The 27,138-nt window shown below is 58.0% G+C and overlaps 1 protein-coding gene across 1 annotated transcript; it reads right to left on the minus strand.

Annotated features, from left to right (window-relative positions):
* Positions 1–4,087: 4,087 nt before the first annotated feature.
* Positions 4,088–26,747, minus strand: GAL3ST2 (galactose-3-O-sulfotransferase 2). The gene is made up of 5 exons (XM_046643109.1): positions 26,688–26,747; positions 24,779–24,936; positions 7,408–7,491; positions 5,615–5,885; positions 4,088–4,906 (listed from the first exon to the last, which is right to left on the minus strand). Exons 1-5 carry the CDS (start codon positions 26,745–26,747, stop codon positions 4,088–4,090), a joined length of 1,392 nt encoding a protein of 463 aa, XP_046499065.1.
* Positions 26,748–27,138: the final 391 nt, after the last annotated feature.

The following is a 27,138-nucleotide window of genomic DNA, read 5'->3' on the forward strand; positions in this document are numbered from 1 at the left end:
AATCACAGAAGGGGAAACTGAGGCCCAGCGAGGCGATGGGACCTCCAAGAGAACCTGGTCCCTGGCCCTGGACCCCAAGCAAGTTGCTGGGGGTCATTCTGCCTGGGCAGAGGCTTGGCCCAGACGTCCTGCCTGGAGCACTCAGCCAGCCCAGTCATCCACCCCACGCTCTCCCTGGTCAGCACATCTTTTGTCCTTCGGACCCGTTGGTGCTGAGCAGGCGCAGCCTGCTGCAGGGCAGTAACATGCATGCACGTGAAGAGCAGAGGCCCTTTGCAACAAGTCAGGCACAGCAGCCCCCCGGCTCTGTCACTTCAGGGTGGGTCTCCAGTCTAACCCAACTGTCCTACGCCCTGTCCTAGGCAAGGACTCAGTTACATAACCTTCTGTCTGGCGGGGTGTCACCTACTGGCCCATCTGATTTTGCGGGCCGGGGCTGAGTCCCCGGCTTTGGGCCCCAACACCCAGTCTGCATCCATCCCATCCTCTAAATCTACCCCCGGGGCCCTGCAGGGTTGCACCCGCCACTCAGGCCAGGAAATTGTCCCATGGAGGGGATCCATATGGAAGCACTGGCTGGAGGACTCCCGGGGTCCGTGCACCCACCGCCCTCAGCCTAAAGACGGGAGCCAGGTCCAGACCCCCAAGGGCCAGGGTACAGGTGAGCAGGGAGGGGACTCACCGGGCACTTCGGGGTGGCCGCAGAGCTGGCTGTGGGGCGGCTGCGGGAGGGAGCGCCTGCCTCTCTGACCCAGTGAATGGGACAGAGACAAGGGCCCACTCTGTGGGAGGAGCTGGGAGCTGGCATCGTGCCAGGGCCGCGTCAGGGCCCAGGACCCTCCCGCTAGCCTCGGCTTCAGTGCAGGAGAGCAGTCGCAAGGGGTGCAGATGAACATGGTGGTAGGCGGCAGTATCAGGACAGGCCGCACACGGCTTCTCTCTGCTGGTCCACTCACTCTACCCTGGGGTGCTTGGGACCTGGGGCTCACTCCTCAACAAGGCTGTGCTGGGGGCAGGCTGCTGCTAGGTGCCAAAGCTGACCTTCACGGGGGACACCGATGTCACTGCCCCAGGCCTCCTCCAGAGTCACCTCCCATGAGAACCTACGTGAGTGCTCAGACTCGCCAGGATGCTCCGAGACCCTTTATGCCTCTGCGTAGGTGCCTGCCTGCCCCTCCCTCAGCCTCCGGGATCCTGGCCCCTTTGGACCTCACTGGGCTCCAGTCCCATGTTTGTGCTCGGGAGCCCGGCTCAGAGAGGGTGGGCCAGCACCCCACCCCCGCCTCCCACCAGCTGCCTCCCCAGGGCTCCTGCCAGGCGGCCCCATTCACCCTCACTCACTCCCCTCCTGCTGTCTCTGAGGGGTGACCACTGCCCAGGCCGGTCCTCTGGGGAGGCTACAGCATCCCGGTGCTGTCAGTAACAAGGGCTCTCCAGGGGGCCCACCTCCTCAGGGGCTCCCTGGGCCCCTCCCTCCCATGTTATGGGACATCAGAGAGGAGAGGGGTGGGGCCCAGTTCCGCACCTGCACCTGCAGGGTCATCCCCACATGTGACTCCTGACCACTCACACACCCAGCAGAGCGCAGCCCCAGGAGGGGCCAGCGGGGGATGCAGCACTCAATCTACTGAGGTGGCTCCGGTGGTACACAGCACTTCTGCCCACCCCTGGGGCAGCCCGGACGCCCCCAGCCGGCAGCCTGTGCCCAGATGAAAGCCCAGGGGTCTGTCTTGAACAAAAGGAGAAGTCGGGTGCCCCGGAACAGTTACCTCAATCTCTCCGCCTTGCGGGAGCCCCACTCAAACCCATCTCCCTCCCGGATCCCCCAAGTGGGCTTCCAAGCCCTTCGCCTGTGCAAATCCCCCCTGCGTCCGGACAGGGGCGACTAACAGGGTGCCAACCAGGGCCCCGGAAGGAGCTGGCCCCCTCACAGGCCTCGCTCCCTCTGCTCACGGGGTTAATGTTTTAGTTAGATGTCAGCTTTCTCAAACAAGGAGATTTCACATAAAAACCTGTATTCCCAGCTTCTTTTGAAACATCAGAGGGTCTGCCTCCTGGGTTCCCCCCACAGCCATGGCATCACTGGCTGGGTCGAGCATACCTCTCCTGGTCACCCACCCTGACCCCGGATCACAGAGGCCTGGAAATGCCCGTCGGGAAAGGAGTTTCAGCCAGACTCTGAACCCCTGGCTTTTATTGGCTACGTGGGGGCTTCAGCAGGGTAAATGTTCCCTTTGGATGGAGAACCCGAACACAGTGTCGCCGAAGCTCTCTATTACCGCGTGCACTGTACATTGTAATAAATATCCCCATGTTCCCCTCCCAAAAGGCAGCACCAGCCTACATTCCTGCCAACCTCAAAGGTTGATGCCACTGAACTGCCAACGCCACTCATGTTCTTGAGTTCGGTGCCACAGAGGGTGGGTCGGTGCCTGTGGACCTGACGCTGTGGTCTGAGCCTCTCTCTCCGTCTCCTGAGACCAGTCTCCGTTTCTAGGAGCAGCTGCGTCTTCTCCTTATCCTGGACTCGCACGCTCGCCCTGTTAGCTGCGGCGCAGTCTAGTTTCCTTTGGGGGCTGGAGGAGCCTGCCTGATGCTCAGGGCACTGAATTTGACTCTTGTCTTTCCTCAGATTGGGACAGTTTTCCCATTCCTCGCTTGCCTGTAGGGTCTCATCAGTCGCCCTGGCTCTCCTGTCGGGACTCCTTCCTGGGCCTGATTTCCCTTCCCGCCCGCCCTCAGGGTCTCCCGCTGCGTCGTCCTGGGGGTTGTGGATGGTGATCCTCCGTACTGTCTCCTGGCTGACCCCGCCTCTGTGCAGTGTCCATCCTATTCGTCACGGTCTCTATTCCATTTTTTGGAAGTCATTTTTTTCATCAAATATTCTCTTTTATTCTCAAATTCACTGCACCATGTCCTCTACTCTCACTAAAATCGTTCTTCTCAATGTTCCCTCCACTACTGGTGTGCAAGGGAGCTGCCGCCTGCTCTGCTTGTCTCGGAGTCCCCTCCTTCTCTGAAATGCGGGCTCCCCTGAAAGGTGTGGACATGCCTGGACACAGGAGCACTCCGCAAGTGCCTGGGCCCAGCCAACGGGCTGAGGATCCTGACGGGAAGGAAGGGGACTCCCAGAGCCGGGCAGACAGGCCAGGCTGAGCTGTGACAGTGGCTCTGCTTCCTGGGTGCTCTAGGCGGCCGCTTTTCAAAGGGCACATGGCACCTGACACGGTGAGTGCATGCCACTCTCACCCCGACTCAGCCAGGGGTCACGTCCTGCCAGGCAGGGTGTCCTCAGTCCCTCCCCATGAATGACAAAGAGGGGCGCCTGGAAGCTGCCCTCCTCTGAGACTGCATCCAACGTGGTCTCCATGGCAACCAAGGGTGCAGCAGCTGCCCGAGCCTCTGGCAGGCTTTCCCTTCACTGGACACTCAGGGGGACTAAAGGGAACTTGGCCTGTGCTCTGGCTAAACCGTGGGTCTCATAAGGAGTCGGAACATCTCTCACTCTAAAGCCATTGGGAATAAGCATCCCAAGTCAAATGTCCCAGACCCCGCCCCCTCGTCCCGGCTCCCGGGGCCCGTCTTCGAAGCACTGCCCATGGGTCTGTGTCTCAGTGACCAGTGCCGTGTCCCCGTGGCCGGCAAACAGCAGGGAGCCACTCCGAGCTCCTTCAGGGACCCGGCCCTGCTGCCCAAGGCCCTCCAGATTCCCTGGGCTTGTGTTCTTCCGCTGGGCAGTGTGTCCACACGTGTGCTTTCTGTGGGGAGGGTGTGGACGTGTCATTAAATGTCACTCCCTTTCCTCCCTTGTAGGACTCTTCCAGGTGATGAACAGGCTCATGTCCTCGAGGAGGCATGCCTCTGGTCCCAGATTTGGGCCTTCACCAAGCAGGTTGCCTGCAGGTGGACAGAGCGGGTGGGTCTCTTCACAGGCGTCTTCACCCTCAAGAGCAGTGGTCTGGCACAGCCTGGGTCCCCGGGTGCCCCAGGAGCCCCTCTCCCAGCCTGAGGCTATGCCCATGGCCTCCCAGGGATGACAGGAGATGGGCTGGTGTCAAACAGGGACCCTCTCCCTGGTGCCAACGCTCTATGGCCCCCAGAGGGGTATGCTCTTGGGGGGCTTTTCTGGGAACTGCAGGGCGTACAAGTGGGCCGTGTACTGGAGCTCGGGGATGACCATCCTCAGACACATCTGCAGCGTCTCATTGTCCAGGCCCTGCCGGAGGTTGTAGCCCAGGATGTCGGCCTTGCCCGCCTGATAGGGGCGCAGCCGGGGGTCCGTGATCTGCGAGTCGTTCTTGGGCTCGCCGTCCTGCAGGCACAGGGCCGTGAGCTCGCGCCGCCGCGCCCGCAGCAGGGCCACCTCGGAGCGCAGCTGCCGCGGGCCCAGCTCCGCGCCCACCCTGAACCAGAAGGTGCGGTTGAAGTGCTGGTAGAGGCGCCAGTCCAGGGCGCACCAGCGTTTCACGCGCTCCTGGCTCTCGGGCGTCAGGCTGGTGATGCTGCGCTGGCTGCGTGAGTTGAGCCTGAAGGACACGACGTCGTCCAGCCGCCAGCGCAGCAGGTGCCGCAGCAGCACCATGGACTCGTCGAAGTACTCGGCAATGAGCACCAGCTGGAAGCGCTGCTCCACGTCCGCCAGGCGAGCGCGCACATAGCTCTCCTCAGCCGGTGCGTTGTTGTCGAAGCCCAGGTCGAACCACATGTTGTTCCTGGCATAGACGTTCCGCAGACCGAGGCTCTCGTTGTAGTAAGCCCAGGGCGAGGCCAGAAAGACGTTCAGGCTCTTCGCGCCCTGGAAGGCGGGGACGTGGTTCTTGTAATAGATGAAGGAGGACTCCAGCTGGAAGATGGGGTTTCTGAGGATGGAAAAGTAGAAAGTGCCCTTGGGCATGACCTTCTGCACCTGTTTGGAGACAGAACAAGAAAGGCTGCTGACTCTCCGGGCTCTTTCTGGCACCCAGGAGGCAGTGGTCTCTTCTCCCCTGCACTCCACAGCACACCTGAAACTGCCCACTGCTCTCTGCTCCATCACCTCTCCCACCTGGCCTCCCTGCCTGCAGTCCAAGCCACCTTGCTCCCCTGCCCGCCACTCTCCACCGGCATCCAGAATGATCCTAAAACACCTGAGCCAGGTTATGCCCGTCCTCCCCCAACTCTCTCCCCCTGGCTAAGCTTTGGAAGGTCGAGGAAGCCCCCTGAAAGGGGTGACCACTAAGCTGAGACGTAAATGACCAGAGAAAGAGTGCAAAGAGCATCCCCACCAAAGGGGACAGCATGAGCAAAGGTCCTGGGGCGGGAAGCGCTGGACAGGTTGGGAACCAAGAAGAGGCTGGAGAAGAAGAGGGAGAGGGCAGCAGACCAGGAGGTGCCTTTGTCTGATTCCAAAAGCAACAGCAGACGACCGGCAGCCTGGAGAGGCAGTGTGGCCCATGCTGTCTGCACTGGGCCTCACCCAGCCCCCGTGCATGGCTCCTGCCAGGTCCCTGCACACACACCCAGGACCCCTCCCGGCCCATGGTCACACCACAAAGTCACAAAGTGCATTGCAGGCCTGGGGCTGAGTCCTGCCCCCATGCCCTGAGGAGGGCGCACCCCACCCCCACAGTCGCACCTCCGGCAGGTTAAACCTCAGGTGGTTGCACATGATGTTGAAGCGCTGCTGCAGGCCGGGGCCGTCCTGCTCAACCCCCTCCACGTAGCGCGCCAGGAAGAGCCAGGGGTAGCCAAGGTGGAAGCTGGAGCCGGTGGGCAGCGCCACCGACAGGTTGTGCGTCTCTGCGAAGCGGAAGAGGATGTTGAACACCGTGCTGCTGGCCGTCTTGTGCGTCTTGAGGAACATGACGTTGGTGACGGGTGGCCCCTTGGCCTCACCTGAGAGCAGGCTGGGAGGAGAACAAGGTTGCCATCAGCGAGGGAGCCCCCTGAGCCCCTAATCAACACCCCTAACCCTGAGAGACCCTAACCCAGCAACCCCCAACCCATTCCCCAACCACATGACCCCCAACCCAGCAGCCCCCCAAAACCACATGACCCCCAACCACATGGCCCCCAACCCAGCAACCCTCCAACCACATGACCGCTAACCCAGCAGCCCCCCAAACTGCATGACCCCCAACCACATGACCCCCAACCCAGCAACCCTCCAACCACATGACCCCAACCCAGCAACCCTCCAACCACATGACCCCAACCCAGTGACCCCCTAACCTGCTCTCCCAACTGCAAGACCCCAAACCTAACAAACCACCACTGGTACCCCCGACCTGGAGACACCCCAACCCAGCAACCCTACCACTCACTCCCCCAAACTGCATGACCCCCAAGCCAGCGACTCCCCAGCCTGGAGACCCGCAAACCATCTCCCATGACCATGCTCCCTCCAATCCAAGATCCCCCAACCCTCACTCCCCGTACCTGAAAACACCCCACCCTGTGCTCACCCAACCTAGAGACCCCCAATCCTGCTGCCCTGGAGCTACCCACTGGCACAGACACAACTGCTCCATAAGTGGCTGCACCATCTGCCCCCCACGTACCACAGGCTGGGCCCCCAACCTCCTGTCTGGCTCCCAGGGCACCTGGCATGGCTCTGGCCTTATGACCTGGGCCACATGTCTGGCATTTCTTGGCTGACCCTTCATGCTAGGACTGTCCAGCCTGACCACAGGGCCAGAGTGGACACTGGTGCCCACTCCTGTGATCTCATGATGATGCCCACCCAGCCTCAGACTCAAACCAGGAGCAGCAGGCACCACCGCCCCCGTCCCCCCCCCCCCCCACCGCCACAGCGCAGGGCCCTAATGCAGGGGAGGGGCCCTGGGTGTTGAGTAACAGGATCCAGAGGCCTGCACTGGCCCTGGGGACAATGGGGGGCCTGGTAAAGAGTCTCAGGGGGCTTTGTCACTCCCCCCTCTGCTGTGGAGATCCCATCGGGGGCAGCGGGGCCAGGGGGAAGTGGCCTGGGGCCACAAGAGGGGGCTGAAGCACTGGGCCTGGGTGGCCATCCATGTGGACCCCAGGTTTCACAGAGGACGTACCACTGGCAGGCAGGGGAGCAGGGGTCCTGACCTCCCCAGACACACCCTGGGCCCCAGCCCTGCCTCCCTGCACCCGGTTGCCCTCTGTACCCAATAGCTGTGCTCAAGACAGCCCCTGCTTGGGCCCAGAGCCCTCCCCAGAGGCCTGGGCAGCTCATTGCCCATGGGAGACACTGAGAGGGCCCCCACAAGGAAGGACCCACTCCTTCTCTTACAGAGGGGAAACTGAGGCCCAGTGGAGAGGCAGGACCAGCCATGGTCACCAGGTAGTGTTGGGTGCCACCCAGAGGTGGGCAGGCTAGGGTCCCAGGCACGGCTCTGAGAGGGGGCAGCACCCAGACTGGGGGATGCCCAATGCAGGACTCACCGTGTGTGCAGTCTAATGTCCACGTGCAGGAAGGTGGCCAGCAGGAATAGGGTCAGGGCCAGGAGGAGGATGGCCCAGAAGCACCTGTGGGCATAGGGAGCCTATCAGCCCCCGAGTCAGGGGCACGGGAGGGGCCAGCACCACCCACTCCCACCACTCCACCTCCCCATCATCCACATAAAGCTCATATTGAACACCTCTGTGTACCGGCCCATGGGGGCCCTGGGGTCCAGGATGAGACCCAGGACAGGTAGCAATCATCTGACTCCACCCCTACAGGGCCCCCCTGCTGCACCCTCCACTGCTCAGATGCCAGAAGAAGCCAGAGGCAGACTCATTCCCTTGCGGTGGGAGGGCAAGGGGGTGAGCTGACGGGCTGGAGGCCAGAGCAGGTCAGAAAACCCCCAACCCTGAGCAAGGCACCCCAGGAGGCTGTGGCTCCCCAGAGACCCCTGAGCCCACACTCCTGAGGGGCACATCATGGGAGAGGGGTGAGAGGTAGGACATCCTGGCATTCTCCCCCTGGGGGAGGGGAGGTCCCACAAGAAGAGACCCTCCGAGGGCCTGCCTGGTAGTCAGGAACTCGGCAGGTGGGGTGCTGGCGGTGGTCCTTGGCCTGGGATGCCTAAGGGAGATGCTGTGACCAGATCAGGGAGGAGACAGGGCTCGGACAAGGGATGCCCCATGGAGTCAGGCGAGAGCCCCCACGCCTGGCAATCCCCTGGAAAAGGGAGATGCAGGGCCCCCCACCTCCAGCCTTCCATGAGCTGAGGCACTCACATTCAGGCAAGGCCCCATGGAAGGCTCTGGATGACAAACGGACAGGCCATGAGGGGCCTCCCTGCCCCTCCCCACCCCAGGACCACCTCAGACTACAGGGGGTGGGGGGCCCAGGAGAGGGAGAGGAAACCCCAGAGCGTGTCTCTGTCCATGTCACCCACATGCAGGCCACCCAAATTCACATCCCCACCCTGGGCTTGCCCATGTTTCAGTGGGGCATCTGAAGGCATCACAGTCGCCAAGATCCAGACCGTGGCTCCCCATCTGCCCCCCAAACCCACCCCCTTCCCCCTCAGCAGCTCCTCTCTGCCCTGTCGGACCCCTCTGGCCCCCACCCAAAGCGAGCATTCAGGGAACCACCGGTCCTTGCCCCCGACGCGGCTGCTGCTGCTACTCCTCTGCTTTGGGGAGGTGACTGACAGGGTTTCTTCATAAACAATCTCAAAATTTAACATAGTCCCAAAAGGAGAATTTTTAATTAATAAGTCAATTCTAAAGTTCAGACGGAAGCAAATCACACAGTAACAGACAGGAAAATTCTGAAGGATATTGGAGAGGAGCGCCGGGTCTGCCGGGTCTGCCAGATCCTAGAAGGTCCAGAAGACCAGTCTCTGAAGCTACTTGTATTAGCGCAGGACAGGACGAGCCGGGAGGAGGGGCAAGCAATGGCAAAGGAGGCTTTCCAGGGTAGGAGGGGCAGATTTCCCCCTCACCCCACTGATCAGAATGAATTCCATTTGGATCAGAGACTTAAACGAGGCGGCACAGCGTGCCCAGGGCTGTCGGCTCTGTCGCTCGTGTTCCCGTTGGTGCCACCTCTCAGAACCTCCGAGTTAAAATGCCAGCGAGGATGTGTCCAGGAATCTATCCTGTAGTCACTGTGTGTCCTTATCTCGGCACCCGATATGCTCTACTGCAGAGTCCCCTGGGCAAAGGGAGGTCACGTGCCTTGCCGGAGGCCACGCGCTTGGACATGGGGAAGACGCCTGTGGTCCAGAGCTGCATTAACCAGCAGGCCACACTGTCCCCACCCACACAGCGTTCACTGCAGCCAGTCAGGGAATACACAGAAGCCAAAGAAATGCATGGCTTTCCTTCCACACGGGGCAGCGCAGGGAAGTCACGAGGCTGGGGTTCCAGGTGGAAGACCCAGCAGTGATCGAGAGCAGAGCCACATCCAGCAGAACACGTCCAGCGAAAAGACCCAGGTCAGGACGGAGCAGTGCCATGGTGGGGCGGGAAAACCGGGCTGATGCCAGAAACCCTGAGGGTTTGCCCCAGGAAGGGAAACGGGGTGTTGGCTCAGATTTGGAGACAGGACTTTGGTATGACGCCGCCTTCCCGTGGGAAACGCCATGCCTGGATACCCAGGGTCTGTTTTCTCTTTAATCAGATTGTCAGCGCTGGAGCTATCAACACAATTTTGGCATTTTCATTATGGAGGTCCTGTGCTTACGTTGTGTTTATTTCAATCTGCTAGTTTTTGTTGCCATTATAATGGAATATTTATCCACATTCTGTTTCTTGGTGCCTATTGCTAGAGCAGAACATTTTTTCCAGTGTACATTGTATCCAGTCACTTTACCACGTGGCCCATCACCTGTTCACTCTAGAATTCTGGCGCCCCTTGGTCTTGGCCACGTCCCTGCTGTCTGGGAGGAGAGGGTGCCCGGGCTCGTCATGTACACTTCCCAACCCAGGCCTGGAACCAGCACATCTCCATCAAGCCCTGGGTCCTATTGGTAGGAAATGGTCTTTAGGGACCATGATCTGGGGGCTGGGGGTGCTCACGGCTCTGGGAAGGTCGTGGTTTCTGGGCCTTCTCATGGGACAGAGCTAGGAACCACACACACAGATGCAGGAGCCCTCGTGAGTTCACACCAACCTGTGCAGCCCCAGCTCCAGCCCACAGCTTTTTAGGTGACCCTCTTCCTTCTCCATGTCATCTCCTTTCTTCCACAGGAGTGTGGTCTCAAAGATACAGGGGATGGTGGAATTCGAGTACCCCATAATTACTCATTTGTTTCACACAAACTTCAAAGTTAAGCCTTTTTCTGGCATGTGCTGTCCCCTCTCTCCACCACTTTCAGCTTCTCCTACATCTGCATTTCCAGACCATACAGACACTCTGTAAGCTGTCCCACTCTCACCTCCCCTTCATTCTCCATGTAATTCTCTCCTGAACGGCAGCCCCCATCCCCTCTTTATGACAACAGAGCTCCAGCTCCACCTCAGGGAGACTCGCAAGAGCCAAAGTGGGACAAGTCATGGGCCTTACTAAGCATTAGAACTACAGGACTGAAGCTCTTCACCTGGGCTTACGCCCGGGGCAGGCGCGATGGGAAAGCACGGGGGTCAGCCCGCACCAGCCAGCCAGCCTGCGCACGGACACGTTGAGATGCAGAAACAGGAGCAGCAGGTGGGACAGCAGCCAAGACAGAGGGAGACGGCAGCTGGCACGGAGTGGGGGCCCAGGGAGCAGGGCCAGTTCCAAAGGGCCCGGTCACTCGCACCAAGTGAGAAGGGAAAAGTTTTCCCAAGCCCCAAAGGGGTGAACTTTCTTGGCACAGTTGGCAGGATTTCAGAGAAACCTACCGGAGACCAACTGCAATCTACACTGAGCTGGCATTTGGTGCCAATAGGGGCCCATTGAGCCCCATCACTGCATTCTTCAGGTGACCCCAGTGAGTTCTCCCGAAACCCAGACCTCCCTATTTTAAGTCGATGGTCCAGAGTTTATATGAGCCATTTCAAGCCTTAAGGCTAAGTATCTTAAGGGGGTACCAGTACATACTCTAGGTAGGAGGAACCTAGGGGGAATTCCTGGGAAAAAGAAACCTAGGGGAAATTTCCTAGGCCAGGGGAGCCTAGGGAGAACTTGGGAGTGAATGGAGCAGACTGACCTTTTAATTGGCTTTAAATTGGAAAGAATTGTGCTTATAAATTCTGAATAAACTGCTTGATAGAGAAATGGGAATCTGAATTTATTCACCTCTGAAGAGAAGGGACACCAGCTCCTCCTGGCCAAAAGATGCTCTCAGGTGACTGAGAACCTTGTGGGTGTCAGAGGATCAATCCTTGCAATGCATAGAGCTCCCATAGGGAACTCCACCATCATTCACGTTAATTAATTACGGGCTTGTCCAGGAACGTGCATATGAGAATGGGTCCCCTCTGCACTCCAAGCCCCCACAGCAGTCTTAGACTGCTAGCGGGAGAAACTGAGGCACGTAAGAGACTGTTTATAACCTTTCTTTAGGGAATAACACTCACAAGGAACACATTTCTGACCCACTACACTGTCCCTAGAAATTGTTCAGACTTTATAGTAAAACTAAACTAAAAGAAAAGTGGGAAATCGAGCTTCAAGAAGCTGACCAGTTCCCAAATGGTCAGTCTCCCCTCGGAACTCCTGCTGGCTTTGTGCTGAAACTTTCAAGTGCTTAACGAAATAGGGATAGCTGTAAACAGCTGGCACAGTAACTTGGGAAAATTTAGAACTACAGTGGCCACTGTGGGGCTTCTTTTAAAGAGCCAGACAATAGAGAAATTTTTAAAGAGTCGAGCTCACCATCTTCCAGCACAATTGCTCAAAAACTAAAGGTTCAGGAAGCTGTAAATATTTACATATTTGGTCGGATGGAAATACAGGTTGCACTCCATTCTCGGCTAAGGATCCTCCCAAACTGCTGTCAGCCTCAGGGGAACTACACTGGCCATTAGAAGTGACAAATAAAAATGGCAAGCAATAGGATATATTGGAGTATATGAGGAAGCCATTTGGTATAAACCTAATTCGGCCTGACTTTGTTTTTTCCAAAAGGGCCTGCCTGTGGCCATTGAGCATGCATTGTATATCTGCTTAGACATTTTGAGATAAAGGTGCAGCTTCCCTCCCCCTCCCAACGTTGGCATCTCCTTGAAGATTAAGCATCTTTCTTTAGGCTGGGAACTGATTGCAGCGCTCATCTGTGACCGCACAGCTTGAGGTAACAGACCTGCCAGCCTGTGGGGTTCACTGAGACAGCAGGCCTATCTGCTGTTTCCATCAATCACTGTGCTGACAGAGCAGCCTCGTGACTATTGTAAAAGGGACATTTCAATCATATGTGAAACATACTCTTTGAGGGTATATAACCATCCTGTATACCCCCACTTCTTTGGAGTGCTCTGTTCCTTTGTGGAAAGACTCTCCCGGGTTATAATCCTCAGATTTCAGCTCAGAATAAACTCATCCAAATTTTCATTTATAGATTGGTTATGGATTATTTTCGTCGACAGAAGGAATGTCTGCATTAGGTAAGATTATTTAAGAAAGTGCACTTGGAAGCAAAACCCATAGTACCTATTGGAGCACAATGCCACTGCTCCAGCACATACACGAATTAACCCATTGGGCACCTCAAAAGATCATTGTATGGGGGAAACAAGACTTTTGGAAACTCCCACTGTGGCTCATAAAGCCTATACTCACGCTATATGCCCAAAATAGAATCAAGGGAAACTATTTCATGGGTCACAAGTCCACTTTCCCCTCGTAAGGGACCCTTTGTGGTATGGCAATTGGACTTTGTTCAAATGCCACCATCTCAAGGAGAAGTATACCTTACAACAATCTGTATGTTTTCACATTGGCTTGAGGCTTTCCTCTCAGAAGAGCAACGGCTTTAGGTAAATTATTATTGGAAAGGATAATTCCTGTTTGAGGAATTCCTCCCGAGTTACACAGTGACCAGGGAACTTATTTCACCAGACAAGTAATTAAGTCTATTTGTGACATTTGGCCACTAATGCAACATTTTAACTAATAGCACAATCAAAACAATTGGCAAAGCTTTCAGAGGCCTTTAATCTCTCATGATCAAAAGCTCTTCCACTAGCGCTCCTCAGTCTTAGAGCAACACCCTTTGGTAAACATCGCGGTCCTCTTTTGAGATAACTGGACGGCTTATGCAATTAGATAAAGGGATGTATGAACCAACTTTGCTTAAAGGAGATATGTTACATTATTGTCGAGGTCTCATTGAGGCACTTAAAACAATTGAGAGGTTAGTAGCTGACTCTTTTCACAGTGAGCTCCTGGGAAGACCTTACGGATCATGGACTACAATCTGGAGATTTTTTTGTTTATTAAAAAAGACACCAGATAAAAGACTCTTTGCATCCCTGTTGGAAAGGACCATACATACCAGGTACTTTTAACCAGTTCATGAGCTGCAGAATCAAAAGGCATAACTCATCGGGGCCAGCCCTGTGGCATAGTGGTTGGGTCTGGCACGTTCCACTTCCACAGCCCGGGTTCAGGGGTTCAGATCCCGGGCACCGAACTACACCACTCATCAAGCCATGCTGTGGCAGCAACCCTCATACAAAATAGAGGAAAGATGGCACAGACGTTAGCTGAGGGCAAATCTTCCTCAGGAAAAAAAAAAAAAGGCATAGACTCATGGATTCACATTTCCTGTTTTTAATACAAAGGTTTCTCCACCTGAGTGGATTTCAGTTCCTATTTCTGATACCCAGCTTCAACTGACCTGGTGACCACTAAGCTGCTAAGCATCTTGTTACAGTAGTAAAAAGAGACATTCTTGTCATATGTGATGGATGCTCTTTGTTCCAAGACAGTACATAACCACTCTGTACAACCCACTTCTTTGGTGGGATTGTCCTCCAACCTGGGCTGTAGTCCTCAAAGTTGGCCCATAATGAACTCACTCCAATTTTGGTTTACCTATTGATTATGGATTATTGGCATCGACAACTTCTAGGAGGCCATGCTGGGGTCACAGGGTCACGCACAGTGTTCCTATACTACAGTCAAGCCACTTCTGCTGAACTCACTGGACCCTCCCAGGGAAGATGGCTCATTTTCTCCTGGTACTGAGGACAAGGAAGCCCCAGTAGTTTTATAGCCCCATATAGTTGGAGTTTAACCCCTCCTGGACAAGCGTGCGTGGAACCTTAACAAGGCTGGTTTCTCCCCTCTCCATCTACTCAGGCGTCACCTGTTCCACCACGTAAAACTCCCCTCTGCAAACACGGCACGTTTATGCGCCCATTACAGAGAAGTTTACTTAATTCTAGCACAAACTGACCATCTGTCTGAAATTTCTGCTTTAACATTTACAATGCCCTTTGGCCTTGAGGCAACATAGATGTGTCTTGGTTCTTCGCAGCTGCCCAACTAGGTGGACGAAGCACTGAGAGAAATGCAGGTTTCTAAAGAGACATTCGTCCTTCGCCCAAAGACCTTCTGGTCCAAACGCCTGTGGGGTAAGTAGGATGGTGGGTGTTGGAGCAGCCAGGGAAGGCGTTTGCCTTGTGGGACCTGATGGTCAGCCCAGCGGGGCCGAGGCCCTTGGCTGAGCCTCGGGGCTGCGGCAGGAAGCTGCCTCCGGGGCCGCAAATGGGTAGCGTGCTCTGCTGAGATGAGGGACAGGGTGCTGAGGAGCAGCTCCCCGGCCTGTTCTATCTCGCACACGGGAGTGACTCAGCTGCTCTTTCTCTAAGGAGAGTTCAGTGGTTGCTCAACTTTAAAGGGGTGAACGGTTTGGTATGCAGAATGCATGTCAGTAAAGCTGTTTAAGAAAATAAAAATAAATTTTAAAAATATTTTTAAAGAATTCAGCTGCTAAAAAAAAAAATAACAATTTGAAAGCCAATAATTGTGGAAACAAATAATTAAATAGAGCTGAAAATGATAAGCCCCGTGACATACTTCCGAGTGCTCTCAGCTGAAGGGGCTTCCGACAACCCCCGGGAGCTTGCTGTTCAGACCAAGGGTCCTCTGTGGCTCCCTTTTCTTATCAGAATTTGGATAAATTCCAAAATTCCAGAAAACCTCACACTTCCTGCATCTGGAACCCTGGGGTATGTGGTGGGGGTGGGGGCTGCTGCCCTTCTAGAGAACGTCTGAGAGGTTCGTTTCCCACGTTGCCAGCCATCTGACCACAGCTCTGGGTCAGACCTTGCTGTCAGGGATCACAAAGTGCAGGTCCCAGCAAGTGGCACCAGCAGCAGCCCGCAGCAGAGAGGCCCGGGGGCCAATCGGTCTGCCAGGTGTGGTGTTGGTCCAGTTCCGGTGAGGGCCAGTTGGGAGAGCGCCAGGGCCCCCGAGGCCAGGGCCCTGTGGAGCAGCCGGCTGACAGGCGAGTGCCTCCAGGTGGGGCCATTCCCAGGCCGTTCAGGGAATGTTCCTGGGCATCTGGGTAAGAACCAATAAAAGATCTAAAATTCTGGATAACAAAGTCTTAAGACATCCTACCTGCAGCTCAGGGAACTTGTGGTTTTGATAATCTTGTTTACTGTGAGTGAGATCCATGAGGGTTTTCATGGAAATTGGTTTTTAGATCCAGGATCCCACACGTCCCTGCAGTTCTATCTAACCAGCTCGTTAGATATGAACATTCACCTCCATGGGGCAGTAGAGGCCACAGAACCAGATGTCTGGCCATCAATCAGTGGTCGGCCAATTTTAGCCAGAATCTAGAAAAACAATCGTGAGCCTCATCTCAGCTTACAAAACCCAGCACTACAGGTTGAAAGTTCTAGGAGGCCTTGGGCCACAACTGATCATCCGCCCTGCCCTCTCTCTCCCCTGGGTCGTCCCGTCACCTGAGGAAAGCAGAATGCCCTGGAAAGGGCCACAGCCCCCCACACGGTGGTCAAGCGTTACAAAGCCTTCCACTTGTCCTCTGGGTTTTTTCAGAACCAATTCTCCCTCAGCTGATCCAGGGCCCCAGCCCAGGGCTCATGTGTAGGATCCGGAGTCATCAGATAAAGCCACGCCCCAAGGCGGTCACTGCTGTCTGTCCATCCATCTCCTTTCACCTGGGCTTAAGTCCCAAGTGTGCAGTAGGGCATGGGGACAAGCTGAGGGGGTGGGTGCAGTGGGAGCCTTTAATTAGCTGGGGCTGAGGACAAGACTGAGCAGTTACTCAGGGCTCCCTCCCCACAGACAAGTATTTGGCCGGAAAGGCTGAATCCTCAGGAAACCAGGACCCCCCCCCCAGGCCCCTCAGCTCAGCGCTCTGAGAGATCAGCAAGGAGCCAGCCTCCAATGACCCACAGACAGATCAGCACGAGGCAGGGGGCAGCTCCCGGTGCTGAAGACCTCGTCCAGCGCCAGGGTGGGTGGAAGCCGTAGGCCAGCAAGTCTGGAGCACAGAGCCCCATAAAGGCCAAACCGTCCATCCAAACTCAACACCCCAAGTGATAGCAGGAAGGAGTGTGGGCCACCCACCCCTAGGGCTTCTTCTAGAAAAAGGAAAGAAGGCCAGATTGTCCCTGTCTGCAGGATGTGACACAGAGATGCCGTCCCCACAACCTCTCCCCACCTGCCACCCTCCCATCAAGATGCCAGTCCATTTCCAAGACGCTGGCCAGTTTGTCACCTCGGGTGACCACAAAGTCTGCTGGATGCCAGTGCACCCTCCACTGCAATGAGGCTATGGGGCAAGGGGACCATGTGGCTGGTGCCTCCACTGGCCCTATAGGTGCCAGCATCCTGGACTTGAGACCTGAAGCTCTCAGTGTTGCTCCTGCCTCAGCAGCCCAAGGAAGGTGCCACTCGTGCCCCCAGTACAGCTGAGAGAGTTCTACTGCCAAATGGGTGAGTCAGATCCTCTAGGGCCAGGCTGGAGCAGGAGGAGGAGGGTGGGCAGGGCATTCAACTCCTGGTCTCCCCTGAGCCCCGGGTTCCCTCCCCAGCACATGGGGCCACCTCGGAGCCCCAGGTGAGCCCCCAGGAGAGGCGGCATCAGGGCCCCTTCCCCAGACCCCACAGACCACAGCCTCCCATCCTGCCACTCAGCCCTGCCTCAACTGGGTCAACTTGAGGGTGGTGGGGTCACGCCCTGCCCTCTGGACCCCTGCAGTGTGTGCGACCACCAGGCAAAGGGAGGGTCGGTGGTCACTGCTTTTGCCGCAGAGGCCGAACGTGAGGCTGGTGTCCTGACGCCTCCTCTCTCCTGGTGGGGCTGCTCCCGGCAAGAACCAGTGGCCCATGATGCTGGGAAAATGTGAGACAACTGGCAAAGTACTTTCAATTTGGCCCTCCCAGAAGGTTCCGTGGCTCTGAGAGCTGCCCCGGGGCAGATCAAGCCTGGTGCTCACAGAGACGTGCCAAGGCCAGGAGGCTAGGAACCAAGCCACTCCCAGGGCCAGAGTCAGGAAGAATGTGACCATAGGATCTTCAGACTTCCGCCTTCCTCAGTGCTGGGCAACATCCTCCTCCCGCCCTACGACAGGCCCTCAAGGCCAGGGCAGTCAGCCACAGCGGTCAGGATGGCTACGTCTCAGAGCTGCAGAGTCACCTGCCACACATAGTGCCTTCCGGAAGGCGTGGACCTGAGCCCATCCCGTGGGTGGCAGGAGCTTCTCTCTGAGCGTCTCTTTCAGCTGGTGTGTCTCTCAGTTGGTTCCTTGGCTAATGGACTAGGAAACCGCGAGGGCTGCTGTCCCCCATCAGACAGGCTCCTGAACAGCCCCCTCCCCCTGGCCCAAGCCCCCCTCCCCCAGACCTGCACCAGCAAGCGGCCACACCCAGCGGGCGCCCCATCTCAGCCAGCCCACTCTGTAGACACCCGTCCAGTGCTCAGTCAGGGTGACACGCACAGACAGGCCAACGTACTGGCCGTGTGGGGACAGACTGTCAGGCTCCAGGGTGCATTTCGGGCACAAACCAGGCTTTTCCCGAGAGCACTGGTGACTCCTGACAGCAGGAGTCACCCCGACCAAACGAGGGGCGGGGCAGGGCAAGTGTCCTGGCTGCCGGGCATCAATCATCCCCAGCCGGGCCCGTGGCTCTGAGCCAGGAGGAACCGATCTGACTCTCCCTCGGGCCCTCTTTCCCACCCTCCCCAACCACCCACATGTGGCCACCACAGTCGGGCACCAGCAGACCATTGCCAGGTCCCCCTTGCCCTGTCCCCTGCCTTCCCATACTGCCCACCCACTGTTCCTCCACCCCTGGAGCTGGTCCCAGAGCCTAGAGCCAGAGTCACACAGCCACCACCACCCCCAGGTCACACAGCCCCTCATCAGCATGACTCCCCAGGGTCACACAGCACCCCCGGGTCACACAGCCCCTCATGAACACAACTACCCAGGGCTCACCACTCCAGGTTATGTTTGTGCCCCAGAAACAGAGCCGAGCCTCAAACAACCAGAGGCAGGTTTTCAGCAAACCCTGAGCAAGCCTTCCAAGGCCAGGACTTGGGGACACCTGGGTGCCCATTCCAAAAGCCTCTGTACAGTCAATGACTCCATGGCCTTGGGTGGGATCCCCGGCAGCGACAGGAGCCTGGCAGGGATGCCCCAAAAATCAGGGGTGACCTTGACCCTCACAGCAGCTGAGGAGGGGTTTGTGCCTTAATCCATCACAAGCCAGGAGCCTGTCAAGAGTCCACAACCCACTGGGCCAGGAAGTCTGCTCTCAGCTCCCTGCAGCCCCTCCCATGGCCCAGAGCCCCAGACTCTCCCTGCCCAAGGTTGACCCCCTGCCCCTGGATGTGGCTGCTTCTGCCTGTCAACAAACCAAGAGTGCGGCAAGTGAGATGAGCTCCAAATGTTTGCACAATTCAAGGAAAATAAACAAGAAGCTCTGGACAGTAGTGCTGTTTGGGGTTGTGGGGACAGTGATTCAATAAGGCTGAAGGGACTCAGGGAGCCCCTTCCTTCAAGGGCTTTGAGCTAAACCCATGAGCCTGGGATGTGCAGAACGGCCACTGCCCTGGTCTTGTGTCAGAGCGGCCATCTGTGGGACCAGCCGCGGCAAACCTGTTCCCTGTCCCGCCCAGCTCCCCCAGGGCCCCTCAGCTGCCATGTGCACAGGGGGCCAAGGGCAGCCAGAGGGACCCGGGCTTGGCCCCCAACTAATAGAGTGACCCTCCCCGCAGGCTTTGTGCCTCCTCACAGTGTGGTGACAACCTCCACAATCCCAGGGAGGGGGACACCTAGGACCCTCCCCCTCTTGGTCAGTCCTCACCTGAGAAAGGGGAATGGTGTCTTCAAAGAGGTTGGTCATGCTAAGCTTGGAGCCCACAGGGAGGGTGGGGATGGGCGAGAGGAGGGCACTCAGCGGCACTGGGCTCTCCCAGAAGCACTCGGGGGCAGCCAGAGGAGTGAAATGCAAATCTTTTCCAGACCATACCACCTCCCTCCAAACCTAGACGGAGAGGAAAACTCTGAGGCCCTGTTCGTACAGGGGAAACAGCACCATTTGTTCCCAGAGCTGGCAGGGATGGGGCGCCCAGACCCCGTGAGGGGGAACTCGCTCTGGAAGCTCAGGACTCCCCTCTCACCCAAGCGACTGCCCTAAAATGCACACGTGGGCAACTGGCCCCGAAAAGTGTCAGGGGCTCAGCGAGGGACTGACTGACACAGGGAAGCACCGGAGGGGCCCAGCCACATGAAAGTGACCGCAGCCCGGAGGCCAGGAGGTCCCAGAGCCCCAGTAGCCACTCACTTGGCCTTCAGCCAGGACACTAAATCATCGTCTCCTCATCCCTAGGCCTTGCACCTCTCCAGAGGCTCAGACCCAGGCCCAGGCTGGGGAAGGACAGGGAGGGGTCCTTGCTATCTGAAATGAAGCCCAAGGAGGGTGATTCAAGGGAGTAATCATGAGAAAAACCCCCAAATCCAGTGACTTCTTTTGCAAGACAAACAAGACAGCTCGTTTCTGCCAGGTTCTCAGAATATCAAGGACTAAAGAAGTGTTTTGTTTCCTGCACTGACCCAGCCGCCTGGCTTACCTCTGCGTGCCGCCCAGCGTGAACAGCATGCTGGCAGGTCCAGGTCAGGCCCACTGCCCACTGCAGTCGCTGCCAGCTCGCGGCCCCTGGACACAGGCACCAGCTGGGTGCCGCGCTGCACAGAGTCTGAACCTGACTCCCAGAGCAGGTCACCTGTAGCTCAGGTGTGAAGCCACGCCATCCACCCTCACCCCTGTCAGAGGGCTTAACGTTTGCGTCTCAGGAAAAACCTGGCTTTCCCTGGGCCCTGGCTGGCGCTGGCACAGAGTCTGGGCTTCTCCACAGGCCTCCCGTCCCGGGTCGCGGCTGGAAGATCAGCCACGGTGGAGGGCTGGCCCCACCGGGCTCCCACCTGCTCACCTGCCCACCCCCAGGGGTCAGTGGGCCCAGGGTGGGCTCAGAGGGAGCTGGGGGCACCAGTGAGGGCCCCTGGATCCAGAATTCAGGACCAGACGCAATTCTTCGTGTGTGAAATGACAGTTGAGCGTCAGTCGACAGCTTTGAGGATGAATAAGGGAATTATGAGACCAAATTTAAGAGCTTTTCTCCTCTCTCTTCTTGAAAGCTGGCTTTATACAATGAGAAAATTTAACTGTTTTTTACATCTGGGGCTGGGAAAGAACTTTCAAAAGAGGACACCGCAATAGAAAATAAAAATATTAGTAGATTTGACCACATGAAAATTCGTTTCTTTCTTCAGGAAATAAATATTCAAAGACAAATGCAGACTGGGGGAAATATTAGCAGCATTTTGACCAAGGGTTAAGTCCAAGAGAAAAAGACAAATATCCACATAGCACAATAGGGGGTACACATGGAGGCCTCCCCACACCAGGGCGGCCCTGGTTATCAGCGAGCCAGGAGCAGGCCAGCACCTCCCCACACACACTTGGACATTGCTGTGGCCGAGCACCAATGGTGTGTGCTTAGGCTGGGCCCATGGGCCGCCCTCCCACCAGGCCCCCTCTCTGTGCCACTCTGAGCCCTTTGGCGGCCCCACTGCCCTGGCCAGTGACTGGCACAGAGGGTGCAATAGAAATAAGGGGGATGGGCTGAGGGGCTTGGAGGAGAGAGGTGCTGTGGGAGGAGGCAGGCTCCGGACATCCCCATGCCCTTTCGGATGTAGGGGCATCTCACCCAGTGTGCGCGCTGCATCACACTCTCCCCAGGAGCTCCCAGGGACCACGGCTTGGAGGGCAGGGGGTCCACCTCCCAGGACAATCCTCCACTAAAAGGGCGGAAGGAGGACGAGACCCCGCCTCTTGTCCCGGGGAGGTTCTGGGAGGGGCTTTGCTTTGGGGGAGTGGGAGCCAAGCACCATGCCTTTCACTTCTGTGACGGCCGGAGGGTGTTGAAAAGAGAAAAGGCGAACACGGCCAGAGAACGGCAGGAAGCAGTCCACAGACGGTACCCTCCCTCGCCAACAATCCAGGAAGCAGACCCAAATGAGGTGCCTAGACTACTGCACAGTTGAACTGTCTGCATTGTTGCTGTATTCGTCAGCAATTCCCCCACCAACGCTGCATCGCAAACCACCCTGATCCTCGGTGGCTCAACAGCAAGCATGTGTCCTCATGCTTGAGGGCCGGGGGCTGTGCCTCTGCTGACGTTCTACTTCAGTCCCTAGAAGCCACCCAGGTATGCTCCTTCCATGGAGAATCTCAGGGAGACTGAGACCACATCTCATGCTCTCTGCATTGCCGCCCCTCATATCTCACCGGCTAGTGAAGCCACATGGCCGAGCCCAAGGTCAAGGGGGAGGGCATCGGTCCACCAGAAAGCCACGGCCACACGGGTGGATTGCTCTCCCACAAGGAGCCTTTCACAGGGGAGGGTATGCAAGTCCTTGTGGGACATTTCAGACACTCACTGATGTAACAGCACACAGTGTGGCCATTCCAAGAGGCCGTTGGGCCTGAGGTGCTGGCTTAGCCCCCAGACCCAGCCATGTGATATGTACTGGATGGAGACAGGGAGCGGCGACAGTGACCCTCCAGCACCCCTGGGAAGGGTTCCCACTGAGGGAGGGGCGTGGCCACAGACCCCGGGCAGTCTGTAGGCACTCCTCCCCTCTGGTCCCAGGGTCCCCCCACCATCCCGTCCTGGCCACAGTGTCCTGCTCTCTCGCCCTTCTCAGTCCTCTCTCCACAGCAGGGAGCCCCAGGGGAAGGTTTGCACTGGTCATTGGGTCCAAAGAACACCTGGTCCTCCCAGCTACAAGAGCTGAGGGTTCCTCTGCTTTCTCTGGGTCGCCCCTCCCTGGGCAGGGATGCAGGTGTCTGAGCAGCTCCTCAGGGAGCCAGGGTGGAGCAGATAAGCCAGGGAAACAGCCATCATTACATTACGGCCAAGAAGTGCCATTCCTCTAAATCATCAGGGAGCACATGGGGAATGGGGCTCCCCTGTCAGGGAAAGGAGTATTCTGAATGACCAACCAAGAGTGGCCAAGTGTCCATCCATTTACAGACAGAAAGGAGCCCCCAGTGAGGGCCAGGACCCTCCAGCATGGGGGATGCCTCAGGACAGAAGTGCCAAGACCCCACTCCCCCTCCTGCTGGGGCTGTCAGATTACTTTCCTCCAAATTTATTGTTTGCTATAACCTTCACCCTAACCCAACGCTCCAGCATAGTCAGCAGCCGCATCTCACAAGATCAAGTTCTCAGGCCCTTTGACACCTGGTGATGGGGCCCAGGAGAAATAGTTGCTGTGCTGAGACCCCGAGAAGCCCCAGAGTTCCAACCTGAGGCCAGGGAATCACAGGACCACCTGCCCTGGAGACTTAAGTGGGGGCCTGGCTCCGAGTCCTGGGGTATTGGCACAGATGGTGACAGGGGGCTGGGGTCAGGGCCGTGGGGCCTGTGGAGAAAGCCAAGAGCTGTAAGCCCGGTCCAGGAGCGAGGCCTGGCAGGAAGCCACAGCTGCTGCCATTAGCACGTGGTGTCCAAAGCCACCAGCCCCCAGAGGACCCTGCAGGAGCCGCCAACAGAAGAGAGAAGTGGTGAGAGGGCCTAGCCTCAGGGCTGGGAGGCTGTAGAGGAAGAGGCAGCTAAGGAGACTCAGGAGGAGGTGGGAAGGAGGAGGTGGGAGGAGAATGGGAGGATCTTAGGGGGCTTGGCTGCCAAGGGCAGCTGACAGTTGAGGAGGAAGAGGACCAAGGACTGACCACAAGGTCAGTGGGGGATGGGGAAGCCGGCAAAGGGAGGAGGGAGGTGGTGGGGGATGAGGCAGAACACACGACTCCTGACTGCTCAGTCCAGGGTTGGGGGGGGCTCCAGGAGAGGAGACACGAGCGAGCACATCAGTGCCCATGGGAGCTGCCCGGACAGGGGCCCTAGGGATGCAGGGCAGAGAGGGGACACCGCCAGGGTGCAACGCGGTCCCCACAGCTGCGGGAGCTGAGCCAGCCCTGGGGACAGCGGGGACTCGGCCCTCCTTTCTCCAGAGCAAAGTGGCACCCCCATGGCAACTGGAGCTAGGGAGCAGCCAGTCCTCAGTGGCCATGTGCAGCCTTGTCTGTACCAGCAAGTACTCAGCCGTCTTGGCGGCCTTGGTCCACCTCCCACCCACCTGCCTGCTGGAGGCTGTGAACACAGAAGACTGGAGGAGAAACGGGCCCTCGTTGTCCTGCTGACAACCGTGAGCTGAGCCAGGTCCCTTCACCTCAGCCCCTCTCCGCACACTCACATCCCTCCTCATGTGAGTTGGGGACTCGGGAGCCATACCGGCCCCTTCACGTCCCTCCACCCCCTCACTGTCATCAAGAGTCTATCCTGGACCCCCTGAACCCTACCTCCTCCCCCTCCCACCCCTGGCTAGGGGGTCTCGGGCAGGCTCTTGATGTCCCTCCTCTGACCCTCCGAGGCCCACGGGTGGGATGAGAGTGGGACAGCACCTTGGGCAGCCTGTGCTCCAGAACAGTGAGAGGACAGGGGCTTCTTGCTCAGTCCCACAGGGGTCCCCACATGGGGTAGATGTCTCCCTGGAACCCACAGGGGCCTGTGCCTTCTGCCCTGTAGCTGGTGACCCTGCAGGCAGGACCAGGGTGGCCGCCCAGCAGCCAGAAGAGATGGCCAGCCTAGGAGGGAGGCCCACTGCCACTGCCTGCAACGCCACAGGCCCCTGGCGTCTATCCTGAGAAGGGGCCTGGATGGAGGACAGCAGTGTCACCCACCAAAGGCCACCCCAGGGGAGGCCGGGGGGCAGCATGGACACAGGCTCCCAGAGATGCTCAGGCCTGGCCTCACTGGCATCAGAGACCCTCAGCCAGGAAGCCGCAGCCCCCTCCCCACTCGCCTAGGGTGCCCCGCGGCCTCCACCCCTGCTTACCTCCGCCTGCAACCCCAGGTCATGGTGCGGACGGCAGGCAGTGGGCAGCTCTCCACCTGGACATTCCCTGCACCCTCCGCATTCCTCCCTCTGGGAGTCATGAGGGGCCGCCTGCTCCACCTTTGGAGGGAATGCTCCCTTCCTGCCCAGCCCCCAAAACATCCAGTACTGTCACCAGGAGTGTCTGGGAGTCCCCTCTCCCATCTCAGCACTTACAGATGATGGAGTCCAGGGGCACCGTGCTCTCAAGTTAGGGTCCCAGATCCCCAGACCTGGGCAGGAAGAATGGGCTGAAGTGGGGGGCCCAGGGTCCCTTCCCTGCACTCCACTGCTCAGAGGAGGGCTGGGGGAGCAGAACGGGACAAAGCAACGTGACAGATGCAGTGGCAGCACCCAACCCCAGACAGGGCCCAGGTGGGCTCAGGGCCAGAGAGAGGGGGCCACCTGTGACCCATGGGTCCAGACCCGGAGCCCCAAGAGACCAAGGTCTGGGGGGCTCCAGGTCACTCACCAGCAGACCCAAGGGGCAGACGGAACACCAGGAAGATGTGAGCCAAATCTGGGGTCAGGCACGGCACAGCCATACCCTGAGGGCCCGAGGTCACCTCCGTGCCTGCCAGCTTCAGGCCCACACCACCCCACCCTGGGGGCCACCTCGCATAAGGGAATTTACCGTTTACCACGTGCTGAGTGAGCTCTGCCTCCCCCAGACCAGCCCTGCTCACACTTGTGGCTCCTGTGCCAGACATGTGGCCTGGGTCCCATGGGGATGGCCGGCCTCTGGGCCAGACCCAGGCGGGAGGGGAGGCCAGGGAGGCCACGTGTTCCCTTGGCACTGCCCAGCACCCCAGGATGCGGCCGGCGCCACTGGGAAAGCAGAGGAGATGAGGGTCAGATCTCCTCTGGGTTCACGTCCAGGTCTGGGTGCAGGAGGCTCCTGTCCCTGGGGCTTAGGGGAGAGGAGTTCTGCCCCAACCTGGAGGGCAGGGGGGCCGTGGGCAAGGGGCTGGCAGGGCCCTCGGGCAGGAGGGCCTCAGTCCAGAGATTCAAGGTCACATCCCGTTCGCCAGGCCCGGGCTCAGGGGAGCAAGCGCCAGGACCTCTGCCAGCTGGTCACCCAGTAGCGTCCACAGAGGGCCCCACAGGTGGCACCCCCCTGGGCCTTGGCTTTGCACCGGGCACGGGAACTTCCCCCACAAGGCCTGAGTCAGGAGCGGGGCCAGTCCCCAGGGCCGGGCACTGCCGCCCAAGCATCTCCTGCCCCAGCTCTGCTTCTAGGCCAGAGGGAGCCGAGTATACAAGTGGCCTGGCTAAACGGGTGCCACCCCTCCTTCCAGTCACACTCAGACCCATCTGCAACCCATCTCTCTCACTGTCCCAAGGGCCCATGGCCACAGAACCCAGAAGGCAGCTCTGGGCACTGCACACTCTGCCCGGAAACAAAGGGATGTCATCTGATATCTGGGCCACTGTCCCAGCTATTTGCACACCTCTGGACCAGGGCCAGCAGGGAGGAGAGGCAGGCCCAGGGCTCGGGGCACAAGAAACAGGCTTTGTCCTGCTGACATTCCTGACCCCCGGCTTCCTTTCTCCTTACGTGATGTTTTGCGTGCGTGGCCTTGAGGATCTGGACAGTGCAGAATTCACGTGCTCGGCTTTGACGTGCACTCCACCAGATTCCGTGATGTCCCATGGCTGCTAGGAACGTGTTCCCCAAAGGCAGGAGGCCACGCTGCCCGCAGCCCGAGGACCTGTGGTGCCGTCCAGACAGTCTAGGTCCTCGCAGCTTTCAGCCTGCGTCAACCTCCAGATTCGGAGAGGCCTGTCGTCTACCCAGACATGACAGGGTTTTCTCAGATTTTCCTGCCGGCTCCAACAGGTGTTTCTGGAAGTGTGAAAATTCAGGAAATCTTGTCTCTGTGAATGCACATTTTATCATCATGAACACGGGTTTGCGCCAGCAGGCTTCCTGCCCCATGCTCCACTTTGCCTGGATGTGCTGTGCTTCACGGATTCAAAGTCACCATCAACTTCAAGACGACAGAAGAAAAGTTGGGGGGTGTCAGAGAGGCCCCTGCCCCCCAGGTCGCATAATCAAGAAGTGAGCCATCACATATGCAAAGGGAAAGCAGAGAAAACAGTATGTCCCACCCTCAGCACTGTGAGCTCCAGGAACAAATGCCCAGCAGGAGGCTGGTGGGAGTGAGAGGCACCCCATCTTCATGGTGTCCACTGTCCTCGAGATCACACCAATGGAAAATGCTGGCACCTATCTCCCACATCCAGTCACTGTCACTTCCTTGACCAGGCCGCTGGCTGTGGCAGCCCCAACCTCCAGTCCAGAAGCAGCTGGAAAAACACCAGCCTCAAACCTGGCTTCCAGAGGGTCAGAGGCTGACCACCAGGAGCCATCTGCTGACCTCGGAAAGATGGAAGACGGGCAGAGACGAGCTGTCTAGGGCCTCGGGCAGCTCCACCATGCCGCATGTCAGGCATCCATAGCATAGTATCTGTCCTGTGCCGTGGACACCTCAGGGCTGCCCATGGGTGCCCGGCCAGGGACAGTGGAATAGTGGCCATGGCTATGGGGACAGAGCCAGCTCTCGGGGCCAGTGAGGCAGGAGGAGGCGATGGGAGCTCCAAGGCAGCCCCACAGCCAGGAGCAGCCCTGGGCATCAGGTCCAGTCAGGCCCCAGAACCAGGCGAGGCCACAAGTAGCTAGCAACCCATGGGGAGGAGTGCACTGGTTTTAAATTGTGAGAGAGAGCAGGAGGGGGTAGTTGGGGACAGAGAGGAGGCGGGCCACTCAGCCCAGTGAGGCAGTCTCAAGTGTCCTGAGATACCCCAGCCCCTGGGCCAGCATGGGGGGCT

Source organism: Equus quagga, chromosome 17 (assembly GCF_021613505.1).
Source record: "Equus quagga isolate Etosha38 chromosome 17, UCLA_HA_Equagga_1.0, whole genome shotgun sequence".
Classification (NCBI taxonomy): domain Eukaryota; kingdom Metazoa; phylum Chordata; class Mammalia; order Perissodactyla; family Equidae; genus Equus; species Equus quagga.